Raw genomic sequence first — 18,948 nt, 5'->3', positions numbered from 1 at the left:
AAAGTTCAATATGAAATGTGTAAATAATATAAAGTTACAGTCACTATTCAAGTTTTTCACTGTACTGAGAATTGTACAAATTACAAGGGAAATCCAATTTATTAGAACATCAAATAGACTTTATTCAAAGTGGGTGAGAAGTATTCTATTTTAACCCCAGCTAAAATTAGAAATCAGCACTTTATAATCAGGGCTCGACAAATCCCAGGCGCCATGTCAACTAGAAATTATGTCCTGGCACCTGGGTGCTTGTCCAGCTTTTCAGCCCCCAAGGTGCCCTGCAGACTAAGAACGGAGGCAGCCAGGGAGCGTGAACTGCTCCCTGGCGCACCGAATGTGATGTTGGGAGCTGGAATATGACTTCACTCTGGCCCCAGCATCAATAAACAGTGCGTGAAGGGTGTTTTTACTCCTCTTTTTTTTCCCAAGCTGGCCCCACCTTCATGGCTGAGATCATCAGTCTTGATGATTCCAGTCAAAGGAAAGCATTTGGAGGCTATTGAGCATGCACGGCAAAACACCATACTGTGCCAATCAGTATCTCCTCATAGAGATGCATTAACTCAATGCATCTCTATGGTAGCATTAAGCGTCTCAATGCTGAACGTAGGTACTGCACACTGTGCAGCACTGACCCAGGAAGCACCTTTGGAGGCCACCTGAGTGACTGTCACTAGAGATGTTACCAGGCAGCAATGTAAACACTGCTTTTACTCCAAAAAGGCATTGTTTTCATTGTAAAGTGTGCAGGGACAGGATATAGACATTAAGCTGTAGTGGTTCTGGTGACTATAGTGTCCCTTTAAGAATTGCATTTTTGATGTTGAATAACCTGGCTCCTAACTTTTTTAGCTGGCACCTTGATTCCATGCAAATTTGTTAAGTTCTGCTTGATATAATAAAATTATGGTACATCACTCTGGCTATCAGTCAGACAACCAGGGAGGTTTGCTTCCCCCTTTCGTTAGCTACCTTGAATTAATGGAAGTGTCAGGCATTGTCTATTTGAGCACACCTGCTTCTCCGTCACAGACATCAGACCAGGGTCTCCAGCATCTCCAGAATTAGATATCAGATGTGCATGTGCACAAGCTGGTGTATTCCTTGAGGGTATATCTACTAAACAGTGATTTATTTGATGGTCTAATTTAGATTGTGCTTTTAGGGCTACAAAGTGCTTCAAAGCTTGTTTAGCCTTAAGGCACACTTATTTTGTGGATCGGTTCAGGGTGGAAACATAGCTTGTGTGTAGATATTTTAGGGTATCCTCAAGTGTTGGCATAGTAGTCTGCCACATTTTGGATTGAGATACCACATATGAAATGTATTTGTCCTCTCATCATTTTTGAGTTTTCCCACAACAATTCTGTGTGTTGTTATTTGTATGCAAACACATACTGATTTAGTATTGGAAGATTACATTTTGGAGCCAATTTTAATTTGTTTTATACCTATATAAACCATATGAGGCCAGGCTGTATGTTTTTACTCCATTGATAAAGCCTATTGGTGAAACACACTTGGATGTAATTTAATTGTTTTTTTAACTAATAAATAGATTTTGGTCACTACGTTTGTTATTTGTGCCATTATCTTTAAAATATTTGTTCTCTACATACTACCTGGCATCAACTATTTCCTACTCCAAAGAATCACAGGTGGGGATCATACCACCGACACTGTCAACATAGAGCAGTGAGTCTGCTTTACTTTTGTGAGTATTATTTTATTATATTTTATTGATTGTTCATATTTTATTGAGAGCATAATTGTTGCCTTTTTTATTTTCTCTCTCTGGGTTCCTGATATCCTCACCTTTGAGAACACTGATGTCATATCCTATAAGTGGGGATTGTACCGCTGTATGCTATACACGCTAGAGCTGACTTGAATGTAATTTAGATATTTTTTTTATTATATTCATAATACCAGACATATTGCACTATTGGCCTGTCCTGCTTTTATCTCCTCTCTATATATATGTATGGATGTTTGATAAACCATATCAAAGTCTTCTGGCTCAAAAGATCTACGTTATAATAAGTATTTTGGGACTAAATACAAGTTCTATACTCATCTGGACTTTTTTTTACTGTTTAACTGCAATTGTTGTGGCGCAGCCCTACCCCAGGGGCTTAGAGGGATCCCTTGTATAGGGTTGCTGCCTATGTTTTATTATCGGGTTAATTAGCGCTGACCCTTTATTGTGCTTTAAGAAAGTTAGGAGTCAGTTTTTTTTTTTCCAGCGACAAAACTAAAATTTTTGAAGGAACATTATAGTCACCAAAACCACTTCAGCTTAATGTAGTAGTTGGTGTCTATAGGCTGACCAATTTCAGGCGCCAGAACAAAATTCTTATTTGCCATGGCGACCTGGCGCCAGGGATTTGTCGAGCTCTGGTCTAGAACTCCAGTGATTCAGACTTGCATAGAAGATGGAAGTGCACCCTTTGACCCTGGAGGTCACATGACGTGGAATAAGACTGAACACCTGTAGGAAGGGATGAATTAATCAAATGGACCATATAAATATTGGTATTGGGAATGGTTACTGTATGTACCTGATTAAAACCTGTTGGTTGAAGTGTGTTGTGCATTTGGAAAGCTTATTATTGGTGATATTTATTCATTTTATTTCACCATTTGTTATTAGTTTTTGGCGGTCCTTGCCCTTTTCTTATTTTGTTTTTAATATTAATTTTAAACTATAAAAACTTTTTTTTTTTTTTTTACTGATTCATTGTCGTGCTGTTGTGTTGGAGACTCCTCTTCTATCCAAAGCCTCTGAAGGGGGCACCCTGAAACATATTATAATAGAGCCTGATCACGGCTCTAGTACATGTGAGTGGTTCTATCTACTAAAGTGTGCATTTATCAGGGTGGGGAACAGTTTGTGAAGTTTTGACCGTTTTGGTGAGAAGATGGCTTAAGATTACTTTGTTGACTTGGAGCCATCATGAGGTGCCCCCAGCTAAATGGCAGCAGAGCAGAAAGTCGGAGCATGCCATTTTGCAAAGGTTTGCCTCCGATCGGAGTCCCGCCAGGCATCAAGCCTCCTCTGTCAGGTGATGGGCACCTGGTTTCTGCAGAACTTGATGTCTGATTCCGATCTTGCTGGTCTTTCATTGGCTGAGAGTTTGAAACATAGATTGTGACGGCAGATAAGAACCATTCGGCCCATCTAGTCTGCCCAATTTTCTAAATACCTTATCTTATAGTTAGGATAGCCTCATGCCTATCCCACGCATGCTTAAACTCCTTTACTGTGTAAACCTCTACCACTTCAGCTGGAAGGCTATTCCATGCATCCACTACCCCCTCAGTAAAGTAATCCTTCCTGATATTATTTTTAAACCTTTGCCCCTCTAATTTAAGACTATGTCCTCTTGTTGATCGAGTTTGATCGAGTTTGCTCAGAATTGGCACTAGTCAGACCAAAACTCTTGTTCTGGGCTGACTGATAACCCTGATGGAGGTGAAGTTACATCTATGGCAGCAATATAAAATATTTCTAAATGTACTGCATTTCAAACTGTAACGCATGTTCAGACTCTATGAACCATGATCACTTCAAAGCACTGATGTGGTGATGGTGCTTTGAGTAACGTTTAACCCATTTAATAAATGTTAAAGCAGCAAGAAAGGTTACATAACATTACAGCTGAAATTAGAGCGATTTGCACATAAGAACAAATGTTCCAGATTCACGTATAAACCTGATTCTGACACACACCAGTTGCCAGCAAGAACCATTACATTAGGGAGCGTTCGAGGGGGTCACCACAGATAATGTGCACCAGGGGTTTGTAGAGGTATGGTGATAAGAATGCAAATATAGGAGAATTCCAGATTCTAGGCCAAAGTAGCCAAGTCTGGAAAAATAGTGGAGGAGGAGACTTTTTCCACTTTATTCTCGCATAAAATTAGACTTCACTTTTAGGGTCTAAGTGATGAAGAAGTAGTCTATGGTCCAGAATATATTTTTGATCATTGCTGTGTGGATGTCTGCACACCTATTACATTGATTAAATAGAGGGTTGCAGGAGCAAAATTATGCTAGCTCCTTTGTTCTTCCTTGCAGCTTCTAGTTTTAGTTGTACATAGCAACTATCAGTGCAGCAAGTAGAATGTGATTTTCCTTATCAGCCAATCTGCAATCAATCTGTCTATCACTGAAGAGATATAAGCAGTGTTGGTACTGGGCCTGAAAGCTTCATTCTGGTGTTAATTGTTTTTATGCAGGTTGAATAAAACAATCCTTGTTATTGAATTTCTGTTAGGGTCATTGCTCACAAGATATACATTGATCGGCCACAACATTAAAACCATTGACAGTTAAAGTGAATAACATTGATAGCAAGTGAACAGTCTGTTCATAAATTTCATGTTTTGGAAGGAGGAAAAATAGGCAAGCAAAAAGATCTGAGTGATTTGACAAGGTCCGAATAGTGATGGCTAGACCAGTGTTTCCCAACCCAGTCCTCAAGGCACACCTACCAGTCCAGGATTTAAGGGACCACTCTAGTGCCAGGAAAGCATACTCGTTTTCCTGGCACTAGAGTGCCCTGAGGGTGCCCCCATGCGCAGCTCTTGCCGCGCGTGCGCATTCAGCCGACGGGGAGGAACGGAGGCGGAGAGGAGGAGGAGAGCTCCCCGCCCGGCTCTGGAAAGGGGAAAAGGGTTAAAACTTACCTTTTTCCAGTGCTGGGCGGGGAGCTCTCCTCCTCCTCTCCGCCTCCGTTCCTCCCCGTCGGCTGAATGCGCACGCGCGGCAAGAGCTGCGCGCGCATTCAGCCGGTCACATAGGAAAGCATTCATAATGCTTTCCTATGGACACTTGCGTGCTCTCACTGTGATTTTCACAGTGAGAATCACGCAAGCGACTCTAGCGGCTGTCAGTGAGACAGCCACTAGAGGAAATAGGGGAAGGCTTAACTAATTGATAAACATAGCAGTTTCTCTGAAACTGCTATGTTTATAAAAAAATTAGTTAACCCTAGCTGGACCTGGCACCCAGACCACTTCATTAAGCTGAAGTGGTCTGGGTGCCTAGAGTGGTCCTTTAAGGATTACCCAGTTTTGTCTAAGGTGTTTTTAGAAAAAAAAAAGAAAAAACACCTTAGACAAAACTGGGTAATACTGGGAAACACTGGGCTAGACGACTGGGTAAGAGCATCTCCAAAACGGCAAGTTTTGTGGGGTGTTCCCAGCATGCAGTGGTTAGAACCTACCAAAAGTGGTGCAAGGAAGGACAACCGGTGAACTGGAAACCGTCATTGGCGTCCAAGGCCCATTGATGCACGTGGGGAGCAAAGGCTAGCCCGTCTGGCCCTAGGAGAGCTACCGTAGCTCAAACTGCTAAAAAACGTAATGCTGGCCATGATAGAGAGGTGTCAGAACACCTAGTGCAGTACAGTTTGCTCCGGTGCCCATGCCTTGATGCATCAGAGCTGTTTTGACCATGTGAGGGGTATGTACATGATGTTCGGTAGGCAGGTGGTTTTAATATTGTGGCTGATTAGTGTAGTATTTTTCATTTATAGCCAATTGTGTTTGCAGTGTTTGTTTTAAGTGTGTAATTTACACTACTGAGCCTATGGTTAATTTTGCTCCCAGATCCACCTTGTTTTCTTGGGTCCACATCATATGTTCCTGTTACTGGGCAGCTTATGAATAGTGCTATCTGAAGTTTGACGGTTCATATACTTTGTCCTAAACAACAGTTCCATTCAACACATAAGATGATTGGAACTGCTCTGTAGCTAAACTATGCTTGACAAATTGCTTGTATGCATTTTCTTTAAAGTAACAGTATAGGTCCAGGAAAACAAACATGTATTCCTGACACTAGAGTGTTAAAAACACTATCTAGCCACCCTTGCCTCCCCTTGCCCTCCTAAATATAGTAAAATCTCAGCCAATTACAATGCTTTCCCATTGTTTCAATTCTGATTATGTCAGCCAGAGTTAAAGGCCGCCCTGGCCAATCAGCATCCCCTCATAGAGATGCATTGAATGAATGCATCTGTATGAGGAAAGTTCAGTGTCTCCAGTCAGTGCAGCACTGAGCCAGGAAGCACCTATATTAGCCATCTGAGGAGTGGCCATTGGAGGTGTCCCTTGGGTGTAATGTAAACACTGCCTTTTCTCTGAAAACTGACTATACTCACCAGACCAACTGCATTAAGCTGTAGTTGTTCTGGTGCCTATAGTATTTAATATTGAAGATGCTGGGAACAGTGTGATGGCTTTTCCTGGCTACCAAATAATTTTTTTTTATGCTTAGCCAATATAAAGACTTGGATAGTGTAGTTCACTGGAGGGTACGGAAGAACATCATCACTGAGCTATCACAGTGTTTTTGGTTTACGTCCTAGAATGCAAGTCTGCATCTCAATGGATCGGCCTGATCTGCTGTGTTCCTACTTGATTTGTAGTCCACCCATGTTCACAGAGTATAATACACTGGCTTACCATGGTAAATATAAAGCATACTGTGACTGATTGGTAGCCCAGGACCACCTCTGGGGTTAACTAGAATCAACTTGTTGACTAGATCACCATTATTACAGGAATCTGTAATAGAGGGACATCCACTTTCTTTCTTTCAGACGTTATGACCCACTCAGTACTCCCTCTTTAAACGTAAAAGTACAATTATTTATATAGCACCAACATATTGAGCCGCACAGTACACTAGGTAAATAAGAACAAACATTTAATGCTAACAAAACATGTTTGACATGAACCAGAACAGTAGTTGAAGAGGGTCCTGCGCTAACAAGCTTACAATCTAAAAGGAACCATTTTCACTTGAATGGTCTTTAAACGGTTAATGCATGATGGACCTTTGTGACTTCATTCTTTACTGTATGTGTGGAAATGTCTTGCTGCAGTGGTGTCCAGGTCATATCAGTTTATCTAATGTTAGGGATTCTCGATCTGTGGGGTCTGCTTGAACTGTCAGATACGTTTCTTGATGTAGTATGTGTTAGTTTGTGACATGTGGTTTAAACATGTACAGTTTCTTACTGTTGAAAGGGAACTGTGTATACGAAAGGAGAATGCCAGGACGCTCAAGGACATTCAGTCTGCTTGTTTGCTGCCTGATGTTCCTAGCTTTTGGAGGGGTCCGAATAACCCTTTCTTTACTATTAAGTCAAGTATAAATCCATCTCATTTTATAGAAACTGCTTGATTTAAATAATTTACTTATTTTAGATACAAATGTGGCTATCATTTGTGTGACTTCCCCTGCTTTAATGTAGTCAACAGTTCCAGCAATGTATCAAATTGTTGATTGAATATTACCTACCCTCCATGATGGGGATCAATATATTTATATATATATATATAACACCTCCCACATATGGCACTTCTTATCTAGCTGCAATGTAACCCGTAGTCATCTAACATTGTTTTATGTTGCTCCATAACCATTTCAGAAATATTTCCCCTGCAACTCAGATTTAAAATTGTACAGGCATACCCCAAGTAAGGCAAAACTTTGTGAATGTGTTTTTTTTTTTTTCTTCTAATTATATGCACTAAATAAACCATGTATTAAGACACGAGGTGTCAAGCATTTCTATATGAGATTAACGGTGTCATTAAAGTACAATTCCAATATATTGCCCAAGGTTGCATAAAATGAAAACGGTTTTCTTGGCAATGCTCTCTTGGCATTAGTAAACTCTGAGGATGTATTCATTCAGCTTTTCACATCAGACACTAATGTTTTTTTTTTTTTCTTGCTCTTTTTGCTATTGTAGGATCAGTTTGATAACTTAGAGAAACACACACAGTGGGGCATTGAAGTGCTGGAGAAATATATAAAGTTCGTTAAGGAGAGAACAGAGATCGAAATCGGTTATGCAAAACAGCTCCGGTAAGTTTATTTACAATCATAAATGTATAGATTTGTTTGGACATTGGCATGTGACACAAACACCAAAGTACTTTGGGGATTTCTGCTGCTAAGAGTTTGTCTTTGGGGATTGGTGTGTTAAACAAAAGAAAATCCCCCTTGAGTTTTGCCACTAAGCATTGTGATTTAGCTGCCAAATTGGCTTATACGTTGTGCAACTTGGATACCAGTCATCACGAGACACAGCTGAGAGAATTCACTGATCTGCACAATGACTCCGCATTGCTCTGCCACCAATTATTAAAGGAGAACTCCAAGCAAAGTGAGCACTTAAAGTCTATGTCCGCCTTCTACCTTTATTTATTTATTTATTTATGTATTTATTTATTTGTGAATCCACTTGGGAGCATTTCTACTAAATCACAGGATCCCCTACAATCTGCGGATGTCTCTGCGGATATAATCTCAAATGATATAAATTTGTGCTGTCTAATGTGCCGCAACTTGAAATGCTTTGACTATGCTTGCAGTGGCTGTTGTGGCTCTGCAAGCTTGCCGTTAATCTGAGCACAAATAAAATAAAGAATTTAACAAAAAAACACAGGATCCCCATATCAGTCAATATATATTTACAGTTCCGCATTATCACTGACATAAAATCCTTTGGATGGTACTCTTAGGTTCTTGGCTGCTTAACCACTACATTGAACTGTATTGGTTTGGTGCTCCGAAAAACCCTTCTAAATAAAGTAAAATAATTGCTTATTTTAAAGGCATGCTTGTTTATTTTTATTCTTTCTTGTCACTAAAAATGTAAGGCATGAAAAACGATTCTAAAACCAAAGGTTCACTAAATTGGAAGGTTTGCGAAGGAGGGGGGAGGAATGGGGAACAATAGTGCCAGGAATACAGCTTTGTATTCCTGGCACTATTGTTTCCCTTTAATATCCTGTATTATCCCAACAACACTGAGTAAGTTGCTTTTAATTCACAGCCTGTCTGCAGACAGTCAGATAAACTAAAACAGGTAGTGATATCCTTAACATATGCCTCCCTGGGTATCTTCTCCTTCTAATGCAGGTTGTTTTTAAGATCATTCAGTGCTGTCAGTGGCTGAGCTGTATGCATGTATTTCATAAAGAAGTATATTTCTGGAGTGAAGGGGTTTGGCTAAAGAGGCAGGTTTATGATGCAGCACTCTGCAGCACATTTATTTATTTTATGCAAAAACTCAAAATTTTTGAGCATGCAAAAAATACAGCCTATTAATGAAGCCAAAATCTATCAAATACATGATTGTATCTGTGCCTGGAGTGTCCCTTTAATTATCTGGGTTTCTCGCGTAGCAGAGGTTGATGCAGATATTCTTTCATGCAGGTGGGCATGTCAACTTTGCACTCCACTTTTGTTATGGAGTTCAAAACATTTGTAGTCAAAATTACTTAAAGGAACACCCCAGGCACAATGACCGCTTCAACACTCCAGGCATCATAACAACCAGAAGCTGCTTGGCAAGACTTGAGATCGGCATTAGAGGCAACTTTGAGATTAACTGCTTGAGAGCGGTTTAACCGCTTGCGGTATGAATGCACCCAGGGGCCTGCTGGCACCATAACAACGTAAGTTAGATTAAGTTGTTATGGAGCCTAAACTGTCCCTTTAAATGAATTCCCAAAATGTATAATTGTTGCAATGTTTCTCCTAGAGTTTATTCACCATAAATAAATATCTGTTTGCATGTGTCAGCGGGTTTGTGAAAGGAATGTAAGCATTAGTTTGAAATATTAACCTTCTGCTTTGTTAGGGTTAATCTTTTTGCTGTACAGGGTTTTAGCGCTCCAGGGCCCTTTTAAGTTCTCATGGAATGCTAATTACACACCAATATCACATAGAATGCTTCCAGAAATACAGCTCTACATGCAGATCTCCATCATGTTGCTGGAGATTGTTTTTGGTTATACATACTGTGACCTCGACCTAAAATAGCTTGCATTGTTGTTTGAGTTTATGTACCTTTTGTTTCATAGCAACATATGCACTGCTTGCCGGGTGAATGCAAGACTTGTCAGGGACACATTTTATTTTTGTCTTGTTGATATAGGGTAGTTATTCTAGTGTCTCATTCAGCTTCTGATGACCTCCTCATGTTCTTGTGAAGACACACTGTCTAACATTTTGTGGATCAGAGCCGTATGCTGCTATATACCTTGCTATATGTAATATATATTTGGCCTGAATGTCTGTAATAATGTCACACAGCCGATGGCACATGGATACTTTGCTCCTATGAAGTATTATACTAGTGTGGATGTAACGATGTACCTTAGTTTCTTGCATGGTTACTTACTAAAGCGAGAATTCAAATTGATTTCACATTTAAGGCCAAAGTCGTCGGAAGTGTCAGCATAATTGATTAAAATAATTTTTCAAGTTTGGCTATTTTGACCTTAATTTTGAAATTCATTTGGAATTCTCACTTTGCTATATAACCTTGTCAATGTCTTTCCACTAAACGGTATGAGATCTTCTTTTAAAGGGGCACTCCAAGCCCTATGGTACCCCTATGCTCCTTTTTGTAAATATCAATGCAGATACAACCCCATTTCCCTGCTCAAATGCATCACGTAGGAAGCTATATTTACCTATAGCTGCAGAGATCTCACATGACTTGTTTCATTATCTAGATCAATTCATGGAAAGTATGACCAAGCTATTCAGGAAGGTTATAACCTATGCCACAGGTTTTGTTGGCTCGCCCATCTGTTTCATTCATTCATCTTCATTTATTAGTGTTTACAATATCTCAAGCATATGACCCACAAAATCCTATACGTTCAGCAATCTTATTGAAAACAGAATTCACTCACTTCATAATCTGGGGAGGGCTCCCTCAAGAAGAAAACATTTATTTCTGACCCTATAGTGTTAAAATAACTATCTTGCCCCCCTAAATATAGTAAAATCTTATTTTTATTCCAGTCTGCTGCTGGCTTTATCCCTGATCTGCCTGCTTGGCTGACACCATCAGATGTGTTGATCAATGCCAATCAAAGCATTGGATTGGTTGAGCTTGTCAAGGAGGAAGATGAGGGGCAGAGCCAGCACAAGCCAAACACCGGCTTAGCCAATCAATACCTCTTCATAGAGATGCATTGAATCAGTGCACCTCTATGAGGAATGTTCAGTGTCTCCACGCAGAGGGTGAAGACACTGAATGTCTCTCCCAGGAAGCACCTCTAGTAGCCATATGAGTGGCGGCAAGTGGAGGTATCCCTAGGCTGTAATGTAAACATTGCATTTTCTCTGAATAGACAGTGTTTACTGCAAACAGCCTGAAGGGAATGATTATACTTACCAGAACAAATTCAATAAGCTGTAGTTGTTCTGGTGACTATAGTGTCCCTTTAACCAGCGGAGGCTGCGTTCTGGTTGCTGTTGAACGGCATGTTCATTGATGACCTGCCAGCATCCAAAAAGAAAAGGTGTGTGATAGGCTGATGATCATGGGCATTGTAGTCCTAAAGTAGCTGGAGAGCTCCCTGCTAGCCACCACAGGTGTATACAATTTTTAATTGAATGTAAACTAAGAGCCAGGTTCCTTCCCTTGATTGAGGTTATAAGCTAGCCGAGAACTCATAGCAAAGCAATGTGTCAGTAATCCAGTCACACAAACTGAATACTTTTCAACCTGGGTGTCCAGAGACATTCTTTGGAGATGTACACCCTGCAGTTGTTCTGTTTGCATTCTCCCAACCCTTTTCTTTCTGTCACACTGCAATTCTCAACACATTCTCCTCAGCCCTGAACTGCCCTGGACCAGATCTCCTGACATGCGGGTGACTGTATTTCTACCTGCATGTTAGACGAAAGACTACATTGCCGTATTTATTTTTAATGATAAAGTGTTCCCACAATCTGAAACTCCCCTTTTAAAATAGAAAACACTGGTTTTACTCATCTTTTATCCAGCATTGACAGTCTCTGTCAGGGAGCTGCTTCTCCTCTTCTAGATCATTCGTTAAACTGTAATAAATATGTTAAGGCTGATTACATGAACTCCAGCCCAGTTCAAGCCAAAGCTTCTAAGAGTAAAACATTGAAGCCAGTGCTTCTCTATGAAAAGCATTTTTATTGTTTGGCAGCATCTTGCTGTGCATGATGTTGCCAAATGTGAAGACGTTGAATAATTGAAAGTCTACAATGAGGAAGTGCCTTTAATGGCTGTCAGTCTGAGATCTGCTAGAGGTGTGGTGCAAAATGGTATTATGGGTGTACTTGCAATGTTTAAAGGGTTACTTCAAGCGCCATAAAACATTTCAATGATTTGAAGTGGTCATAGTGCCTGGATTTTGAATATACAGGGTTTTACTAAGGAGCCCTGCACATACATCTTTGCTGCCTGAGGTTTAACTCCATCTCTGGTAGCGTCATCATTATAGTTTAATTTCAATTCTGTGCATACTTGTAAATTCTAGGCACAGAGGGCCATTTATTGGGTGAGAGTGGTCTGTGATGCACTTAGCCAATGAATGGCTGTCAAAGCCGGCAGGGAGAAGGCATCATGTACCCGGTGGGACCCAGGTAATAGGGCAAACAATTGCAAAACTGGTTATTGTGATCTAATCATTACCAATACAGCAAACCCTTTAAAGTGATACTATAGGCATCCAAATATCTTCATCTCATTGAAGTGGCCTGGGTGCATTGTCTCTTGTCACCCATAGCCCTTCACAGTAAAACATTGCAGTTGTAGAATAGCTTTGTACTTCTTTGTATTGCCTTAAGCAATCAACCTGAATGCTTTAACATAAAATGTCTTGCATGCATTCAGTCTAATTTTTGTGTATAAGAAAACTACCAGTGTTTAAACACTTTTTGACAAAATTCAAGGAGAAGTGAGAGGTCAGAGTATATTTGAGGTTTGTATAACTTAGCCATTATGAAAGACAAAATGTGAAATAGTTAAGAGGAAATGACCCTGAAGGCACTGGGAAAGGAATTTACTTGTTCCCTAAATGTATTTTCATATTTTCAATTAAAGACTTTTATACATGTACAAATTGTAAGTGCATTCTCACTTTGTTACGTGTACCATTTCGTGTGTGTGTGTGTTTTTCTGAGCTTCCTTTCTGTACGTCAAACACCAGTCTCTAATGAGTAAATAATTATACTAACCTTTACAAACAATCAATCAACCAAAGTCTATATTTTATTGTAATATTCTGCCATTCGATTATTTCCTTTGTAAGCACATGTTATTCGCCTTAATTGTCATACCGTTTTTTTGGCAAGGGAAATTTTTAAAGCTCTGTTCTTTAAAAATTGCTGCCTTGTCCCTTTATGAATATTAAATATACATGTTACATATCCTGCCTATTTTGCACTGATCCACACACTCTTAAGAGTATTTTGATCTCATACTCGTGCTCCCACCCCCCCATATGTTCTAAAGGGACATAGTCCAGACTAGTGGCATACACACAATCCATGGGGCCCTGGTGCAAAACTGATCCATGGGCCTCTCCCTCCCTTCCCCCCCCACCCCCGACAAACACACATACATACAAGCACACATACATACATACGCACAGACTAGGGATCGACCAATATTGATTTTTTAGAGCCGATACCGATACCGATATTCTGTGAACTTTCAGGCCGATAGCCGATATAATTTGCCGATATTCTGTACATTTACCATTTTGGAAAATAAAAAACTATTTCTAAAGGTAAATGCACAAAATATACATGCCACGTGTAGTGGATGCAGTGTGTTTAGACAGGGGAGCTGTGTATGTGTGTGTAGTGGAGGCAGTGTGTGTGTAGTGGAGGCAGTGTGTGTGTAGTGGAGGCAGTGTGTGTGTAGTGGAGGCAGTGTGTGTGTAGTGGAGGCAGTGTGTGTGTAGTGGAGGCAGTGTGTGTGTAGTGGAGGCAGTGTGTGTGTAGTGGATGCAGTGTGTTTGTGTAGTGTGTGGTGTGGATGCAGTGTGTATTTGTCTAGTGTGTATATAATGAAAGCAGAGTGTTTGTGTAGTGTGTGGGTAGTGTGCGTAAAGTGAATGCAGTGTGTGTAAAGTGAATGCTGTATATACTAAATGCAAAGTGTGTGTGTTTGTGTAGTGTGTGTGTTTGTGTAGTGTGTGTATAGTGAATGTAGTGTGTGTGTGTGTGTGTTTGTATAGTGTGTGTATATAATGCAGAGTGTGTGTGTGTGTGTGTAGTGTGCATTATATAAACACACTACACAAACACACTGCACAAACACACACTGAATTATATAAACACACTACACAAACACACTGTGTATATAATGCAGTGTTTATATAATGCAGTGTGTTTGTGTAATGTTTATATAATGCAGTGTTTGTGTAGTGTTTATATAATACAATGTGTTTGTATAGTGTGTGTGTGTATAATGCAGTGTGTGTTTGTATAGTGTTTGTGTATATAATGCAGTGTGTGTTTGTATAGTGTGTGTATATATAATGCAGTGTGTGTGTATATAATGCAGTGTGTGTATATAATGCAGTGTGTGTTTGTATAGTGTGTGTATGTATAATGCAGTGTGTGTTTGTATAGTGTGTGTATATATAATACAGTGTGTGTGTGTATATAATGCAGTATGTGTTTGTATAGTGTGTGTATATAATGCAGTGTGTGTTTGTATAGTGTGTGTGTATATAATGCAGTGTGTGTTTGTATAGTGTGTGTGTGTGTGTGTATATAATGCAGTGTGTGTGTGTGTATATAATGCAGTGTGTGTGTTTGTATAGTGTGTGTGTATATAATGCAGTGTGTGTATATAATGCAGTGTGTTTGTGTAGTGTGCATTATATATACAAACACACTGAATTATATACACAGTGTGTTTGTGTAGTGTATGTGTATAATAATAGTGTATGTGTGTGAGGGGGCATTTTTTATTAAAACTTTTTTTATATTAATTTTTTTTTTTATATATATTGAATTATTATTATTTATTTATTGTTGTCCCCCCTCCCTGCTTGTTGCCTTGCCAGGGAGGGGGGATATGTTAATCCCTGGTGGTCCAGTGGCATTTGCTTAGCTGGGGGAGAGTGGGGTGGGCAGCAAGCGTTTACTCACCTCCCAGCAGCTCCTCCAGCTCCCCAGTGTAAATCTCGCGAGACCCGCGGCCGTCAGAGCTGGCCGCGGGTCTCGCGAGATTTACACTGGGGAGCTGGAGGAGCTGCTGGGAGGTGAGTAAACGCTTGCTGCCCGCCCCCCCAGGACCGCCGGGCTTGTAATGAGCCTGGCGGTCCTGGTTGGTATTATCGGCAATATCGGTATCCCTATTGGCCGATACCGATATTGCCGAAAATACCGAATATCGGCCGATTATATCGGTAAAACCGATAATCGGTCGATCCCTAGCACAGACACATACAGACAGACAGACAGACAGACAGAACACACATACATACAAAGACACATACAAACAGACAGGCACACATACATACGCACAGACACATACAAACAGACAGACAGGCACACATACAGACAGACAGACAGACATACATACAAAGACACAGACATACAAAGACACAGACATACAAAGACACAGACAGACATACAAAGACACAGACAGACATACAAAGACACAGACAGACATACAAAGACACAGACAGACATACAAAGACACAGACAGACATACAAAGACACAGACAGACATACAAAGACACAGACAGACATACAAAGACACAGACAGACATACAAAGACACAGACAGACATACAAAGACACAGACAGACATACAAAGACACAGACAGACATACAAAGACACAGACAGACATACAAAGACACAGACAGACATACAAAGACACAGACAGACATACAAAGACACAGACAGACATACATACAAAGACACAGACAGACATACATACAAAGACACAGACAGACATACATACAAAGACACAGACAGACATACATACAAAGACACAGACAGACATACATACAAAGACACAGACAGACATACATACAAAGACACAGACAGACATACATACAAAGACACAGACAGACATACATACAAAGACACAGACAGACATACATACAAAGACACAGACAGACATACATACAAAGACACAGACAGACATACATACAAAGACACAGACAGACATACATACAAAGACACAGACAGACATACATACAAAGACACAGACAGACATACATACAAAGACACAGACAGACATACATACAAAGACACAGACAGACATACATACAAAGACACAGACAGACATACATACAAAGACACAGACAGACATACATACAAAGACACAGACAGACATACATACAAAGACACAGACAGACATACATACAAAGACACAGACAGACATACATACAAAGACACAGACAGACATACAAAGACACAGACAGACATACAAAGACACAGACACACACACACACATATACAAAATGTTTAAGTCACCCTCTTGTTTCCTACCTTTTAGGTGCAGGAGGGTGACTTTCCCTGGGGTCCAGTGGTGGCTCAGGTTGATGGGAGTCCTCCCGTGCGGCTCTCTGATAGCTGGGAGGAGTGACTGGGGCAGTCACCTCTTCCCAGCAGTGATCTCATCACAAGGGGCCCCCCTGGAAATCCATACCCATCGGGTGGCCCTAACAGGATGGGCCCCTTGAACGTGCGGCCCCGGCAGTTTGACCCGTGGGCCATGGCCGCAAAACATGGCTGCTGGTACCCGGTGTAGCGGAGCTGCAATATTACATCCCAAGATCTCTGCTGGTATAGAAGGTAATCCAAAGTAAAGCGCTGGAAAAGAAGGCAATATCCCAAATCCCCCAGTAACCAGACGAAACACAGTTCAGGGAGTCCACTTTATTCACGGCTCCAGGAGTTAACTGACAATTTTATTCACGGCTGTTAGCCTATGCATGCTCTCTATTCTAAAACCCACGAATACATTTTTACACCAGGTTAACACAGCTATTTCAGACAACCTTTAAATGTTCTGCAATATGACCTAAAGTGGCTAGGTTTGCCACAATGCTCCCCCAGAACCAAGCCGGCATACACAGTCTGATCCCAACGGATCGGCTTGGGGATGTCCGGAGTACTACCAATACAAATAGGGTTGCAGCTTTTTAAGGGCCCACCCCACGCTGATCTCTAGGACACGGCTGAAGGTCCAGGTGAACAAAACCTGGAAGTAGGTATGCTAATGTTTTCCCTGTGCCCGTCTGGGCGATACCAATAAGGTCTGTTCCCTGCAGTATAACTGGCCACGCTACCTGATCCTCGGAGTGATCGGATGGAGCCGTGGTGTAGGCCTGCTGTCGAGTAACAACAGGGTATGCTTCTTGGACGGTGGGTTGGGAAAAAAGGCGGATGTGAGCTCCCCCAAGTCGTTGCCCAAGATCACATCAGCTGGCAAATCCTGCATAATCCCCCACCTCCACATTCCCATGCCCCACTCCCCAATCCAAATGTACCTTGGCAGTGGGGACTTTGTAAATTGCTCCCCCTGCCACTCGTACGGCCACACAGTCCCCAGTGAGATTGTTCTTTGGAACCAGATGATTCCGGACCAGAGTCACATAATCCTTGTATACTCTTTCCCTCCATGTGTACCACCTGGCGGTGCCCCTGTCGGTTGTCTGAGGCGGCTTGTATGGGGTTCACTTCGTGCAGGGTTCCCAGGGGTTCTTCTACAGATATGGCTGTCGTGGGACAAAGGGTTCTTTTTGGTAACAGTGTACCGCAGCTCGGTTATGGGGTGGTGGCCCCTGGTTATGCCAGGTTGGTCGGTTCCTGTTCCGTCGGCAATCTCTTTTAATATGTCCTTGCTGGTTGCAGGTATAGCAACGGGTTGGCGGTCGTGTATTGTACCTGGGAGGGTACGAGTTGTTGCTTACCCCTGGTCGTGGATGGGCCGAAGTGGTCACTGCTGGAAGAGGGGCGGTAGATCCATAAGCGAACCGCTGTTGCCTGTTGTCTGTGACTTGTACCGACATCACATTGTGTAGTATCCCCAGGAGCTCTTCGGTCTGATTAAAAAGTATCTCCTGGGTTGCTGGCTCCGCTTGGTAGCGGTGGGCGGCTGCTCTTGGTGCTGGATTCTGCCGTACCTGGCTCCATGCTTGGCGGCTCTGGTTCTGGGTACACTCTCTCGCCATGTGGCCCCATTGTTTGCATGTGTGACAGCGTATAGAAGAACGGTTGTTCTACCTGGGTGGCGGTTGATAGTTTCCCCCTCCTGGACGAGGTGATGGTGTGGTGGCGGTAGCTGGAAGTGGTGCGGTGGTCCCGAGAGTGGGACGTGACTGCGTCCGTTGTGCCCTCCTGGCATCTTGGTACTCGTCTGCCAGTTGTGCTGCTTCGGTTAAGGTACGTGGTTTCCGGTCCCTTAACCAATTCTGTAGGTCTGGGTTTAGTCCTTGAAATAACTTTTCTAATAACAGCAGTTGCAGCATGTCTTCCACGGTAGTGGCTCGAGCTGCTTGTATCCATCCCTTGGCAGCCCTGGTCAGACGGTGTGCCCACTCCGTGTGAATCTCGGTCCTGTTTGCACAGTTCCCGAAACTGTTGACGGTACGCCTCTCGCGTGATGGCATACCTGGTCATGATGGCCTACTTCACTTTATGGTAGTCCCTGCTGTCCTCATCTGGCATGGTGCGGTAGGCCTCGGCTGCCTGGCCTGATAACTTGCCTGCCAGCAGGGGTACCTGGTCGGCTGCGCTGATGTCATGCAATTGACATAACCTCTTGAAGTTTTGCAAGTATCCATCAATGTCCTCTGTGTCCACATAATTTTTTAACGCGTGGTAGGGAATTTTGGGCTTTCCCTGGACAATGTTGAGCGGTGTTGGAGACCCCTCTCTGGATTTCTGGGTGGCTTGTTGCTTGGCCATTAAATACTCGTGCACGTCGGCCATTATCCGTTCCACTTTTTCTGTAGGGGGCGTCCCTGGGAAAAATGCCAGCCGGCTCTTGAGCTCTTTTTTAAACTCTGTCTGTGTATTCTCCATTGGAGGTGCTGCAGCAGCCGCTGCTCTGTCTCCCTCCATGAGTTCAGCAACAAAAATGGCTTTGGCTTTGTTACTGGCAATGA

At 41.9% G+C, this 18,948-nt stretch overlaps 1 protein-coding gene across 16 annotated transcripts in view; it reads left to right on the top strand.

Annotated features, from left to right (window-relative positions):
• The window catches only part of FNBP1 (formin binding protein 1), a 191,824-nt gene that overhangs the window by 39,228 nt on the left and 133,648 nt on the right, over positions 1–18,948 (top strand). For all 16 annotated transcript variants that reach the window (XM_063432408.1, XM_063432406.1, XM_063432419.1 and 13 more), the window contains exon 2: positions 7,773–7,888. In XM_063432408.1, coding sequence (XP_063288478.1) covers positions 7,773–7,888 — 116 coding nt within the window. The remainder of the gene's footprint in view (positions 1–7,772; positions 7,889–18,948) is intronic.

Source organism: Pelobates fuscus, chromosome 9 (genome assembly GCF_036172605.1).
Source record: "Pelobates fuscus isolate aPelFus1 chromosome 9, aPelFus1.pri, whole genome shotgun sequence".
Classification (NCBI taxonomy): Eukaryota; Metazoa; Chordata; class Amphibia; order Anura; family Pelobatidae; genus Pelobates; species Pelobates fuscus.
Note: the sequence above shows the minus strand (reverse complement) of the source record. Positions and strands in the feature narration are given on the sequence as shown.